The 4077-nt window shown below is 43.3% G+C and overlaps 1 protein-coding gene across 1 annotated transcript; it reads left to right on the forward strand.

Moving 5' to 3' along the window:
• Nucleotides 1-678: 678 nt before the first annotated feature.
• Nucleotides 679-3116, forward strand: KLHL34 (kelch like family member 34). The gene has a single exon (XM_078657848.1). The coding sequence runs from the start codon at nt 1187-1189 to the stop codon at nt 2954-2956; it is 1770 nt and encodes a 589-aa protein (XP_078513974.1). The 5' UTR covers nt 679-1186; the 3' UTR covers nt 2957-3116.
• Nucleotides 3117-4077: the final 961 nt, after the last annotated feature.

Genomic DNA, 4077 nt, shown 5'->3' on the forward strand with positions numbered 1-4077 from the left:
CTTTTAACAGATGTAGGTACTTCTATACGACCCCCGCCTCTTCTTGTTTACACGGCTCTTCGCATAAATAGGTAACCGAAGTACGAATTTGTTAAAGAGTGATTTTTAAACACCCATGCAATAAAATTAACTAAGAAATGCATACATTTGTGTCCCCAAAATACATAACCATCAGAAAAAAGCTCAAAGTAAAAAAATTGATTGTGAAAAATAAGAAATTGTGGTTAAATTTTAAGTCAGTAGTTTTATATAGGTAGATTTTATAAAGTTCAGATCGCCAAAATATTAGCTCCTGGGATGTATATAGTAGGCATCAAATGTGTTTGATTAAAGTGTCCTGCAATCAGATTGGACCTTATCCCATACTCCACGCTTGAGCCGCTGCACTTTTGTGAAAATAGGCCCGGCTCCAGTCAGGCCAGCAGGCCCAATTGGCGAGCCTGGAAATGTTTGTTGTTCCATTCCCTCCTTCCCTGGCAGGCAGAGATCTGGTCTTGGGACACTGCAGCTGGCAGTGAGCGAGCATGGCTATTCTTGTAACTATGAGTGATGGTGCAGTCATGAATCAAGTGCCTATTCAGATTCCTGCCAACCCTTCACGGTGACTCATCAAGATATGCACTGTCCTCAGATAGACCTATCCTGAAGTGCAAGTGGCGGGTGTCGAACTGAACGATAAAAACAAGAGAAGTCTGGTTCCCTTATCCAGAGGAGAGCAGCGACTGCATCCACAGGAAAGCTCAGCATGAACACGGACTGGCTCGCGGTGCCTACTGAAGAGGCAATGGGGTGCCCACCTCTACTGTCAGAGTCTTTCTTGCAGAGCAATTGGAGATGCACTCTTCTGTCGATCACAGCAGAGGATGAGTTTGATCTGTTTCCCAAAAGAGGGGACCTCATATTTGATCATTAAAGATCCCATCCTGTGACCTTTTGCCTCCTTGGCCACATTCCTGATGACAAGCATAGCTGCTCAACCATTTGCAATGCACAGTAGATGAGAAGGAAACATCCTGAAATATTTATCTACTGTGGGGATCATGTGAGTCATTGCATGCATGCTTGCAGAATATTGTCCTACATTCATCTCTGCAAACGGTTTTCGCTGTTTTTGCACTTTTCCGAATAAGTTGGGGATGTGATGAGGAACCGTTGACTCTTCTGTCCTGCCTTGCCAACATGCAGTATGAGTTACTTCCTGGCATTTTGTAAGTCTCACTGTGGCAGTGTCCTAAGCCAGTATCAGAGTCTCCGGACAGAGGGTTTTCTGTGTGATGTCTTACTCAAGGTCAATGGGCATGAGTTCCCTGCCCACAAATCTCTCCTGGCATGCACCAGTGATTACTTCAGGGCAATGTTTAAGGACTACACCAGGGAATCTAAAGCCACTGTCATCCCCCTGAAAGTTGTCTCAGCCACTGGTCTGGAGCATATTTTGGATTTCATCTACACATCCTGGCTGTCTCTTTCCTTGCAGACGCTAGAGGACACTCTGGAGGCGGCCAGCTATCTGCAGGTGCCTGAAGCCCTCGCTCTCTGCAGTCGTTATATAGTGAACAGGATTGACCTGGAGAACTGTTGCTTCTTTGCTAATGTTTCATTCAAGTTCTACCTTCCAGATGCCCTATCAGCTGCAGAAAAGTACATCACTAGTAACCTATGGCGGCTTCTTGAGTACGATCTGGAGTCAACAGAATTGCTTGAGCTGAACTTCCGATCACTCTTGGCTGTAGTGAAATCAGACCATATACCTAAAATAAAAGAACTCTGCTTGTTGGACCTGGTCCTGGAATGGCTGCAATACCACAAGTCCAGATCCAAGTACACTACAGAATTACTTCAGCATATTAGATTTGGCCTTGTACCTGTGGAGTATTTAAGGAAAGTCTATTCCCATTCAGCTGTTCCATTAACAGCAACTACAAAAAGTCAAATCATAAAAGCAATAAACTACCATGCTTCTGCTTTCAAACAACCCCTCATGCAAGACAAGTACTGCACCTTAAGAAACCCCAAAATGTGGATAATGTTGGTTGGTGGGGAAACTTCAAATGAGAGGCTTGTTAGTGACATCCTTGCCTTTGATGTTTATAATCACAAATGGAGGACTGCAACACAGATACCGCTCAGTTTGAAAAATCATTGTGTTTGTGTTGTAGGTAACTTTCTTTACATACTTGGAGGAGAAACTTCAGGCCATGAGAGTGATGACAATAAGAGCACTGCTAAAATGCCTTCAAATATGGTACATCGGTATGACCCAAGATTTGACAAGTGGGTACAGATTGTTGGCATGCTGGAGCACAGATCTCAGTTTTCTTGCTGCGTTGTTGGCAACAACATCTTTGCAATTGGAGGGAAAGGGGGTGAAGGGTCAGTTCATGCGTCGGTTGAAGTGTATGACATTCACAGCGATAAGTGGATCAAGAGTAAAGATTTACCTTCCCCTATACATGGACATGCCTGCACAGTCTACCAGAAGACCATCTACATTTCTGGAGGCAAGTGTGCGGAACTAGTGAATACCACCAAGGATGTGTACTCTTTGAATATCCCTAACGGGCAATGGAAGAAGCAAGCATCTATGTCCATTGCACGGTTTGGGCACCAAATGGCCACTGTCAATGATGGCATATTTACCTTCTTAGGGATTTATGAGCCGTTTTGTGACATTGAAAAGTATGACCCAGTGAGAAACCAGTGGACACGTCTGAGGCCCTTGCTTCACGATCGCTTCTGCTATGGGTTGGTGGTGGTGGAGGAAACGGTGCTCCTGCTTGGTGGTAAGAAATGGCAAGACTCGTGTCAAGTGCCCACCCAGAACGTTGTGGGCTACGACACAGAGAATGACTGCTGGGAAGAGATCTGCAACCTGCCCTTGCCATTGTTTGGGATACAGTGTGCTGTGCTACAGCTTTCAGACTTACCAGAGAACGACCTGAAACAACAGAAGTAATATTGTAACATTATCAAAATAGTTATAAATGATTTGAAGTGCCAGTTTAGGGACTGTATCTTAAAATGTTCACCTTGAGGATAAAAAACATATGATCTGCTTCTATAAAGTAAGACACCCAGTCCTGGCACTTCTTTCAGCCAGATGAGAGGAGCACTTTGTTAAGAAAAGCGACTGTAGGTGTCACATGGAAAGAATTATGCTGAGCACAAAGTAAGTAAAAGGTGAAGATGTATGTACTCCAGGGGCAAAAATGAAAAGGGCTAAATGCAACTTCCTAAGAAATACTTGGCATAAAAGCACTGTATAATCAATCTGTCTTTGTAACTGGGCAAATGTCAAATTTTTTATCACTCAGAGGTTGCAAAGTTCAGTCTTAGGGGTGCCGCAATTATTAAAACAAAAGCACTCCTAGACTTTAAACTATTTGCATGCATCAGATTCCATGGGTGCAGTTTTGCATAATCATTTGCCACATCGAACAAGCACAAAGAACATTAGAACCGACAGGCCAGCGCATAAACATTTTGCACAGGTCGGCCAGCTCAAACGTTAGTTCACATGTTGTTAAAAATTGCACCAACATTGGTGAATCAAGGAAATGTTAGTGCATCGTTGCACCTGCACAGATGCAACAAATGCAAAGTAGTCCCTGATTTCCAGCACTGGATGTTGAGGCGTTAAATGAAAGAGTTGTCCTTCATCTTCAAAAATGAAGGCAGTGAATGATTGGCAGTAACATGGACTGGTCTCGCCAACCAGTCTGCAATTACTGCAGGAGGTGGGATTATAAATGGACCACAGGCATAAAACAGATTATCTTCTGTAAGCTTGATTAAGCTCTACGCACATGCATTAGGCCAGTAACTGCACCAACGCAGTGACCATCTGCACTATTCCTTAAAGGCAAAATTCCACGTGCTGCATCTGATGTCATATGTGGAGAATTATATATTTCTCTGTATACCTTCACTATAATGAATGGGCTAATCTTGGGCAAATTCACATTTGTGCCCGAAAAAAGATTACTGGTCAGGAGCAAATTCTGCTGACACAGGCATTTGCACTCACGGTTTACAGAAAATAAAATCTGTTTCAAATTATGAGTACAAAGTGTCCAA

This window comes from Lissotriton helveticus, chromosome 8, assembly GCF_964261635.1.
Source record: "Lissotriton helveticus chromosome 8, aLisHel1.1, whole genome shotgun sequence".
NCBI lineage: Eukaryota > Metazoa > Chordata > Amphibia > Caudata > Salamandridae > Lissotriton > Lissotriton helveticus.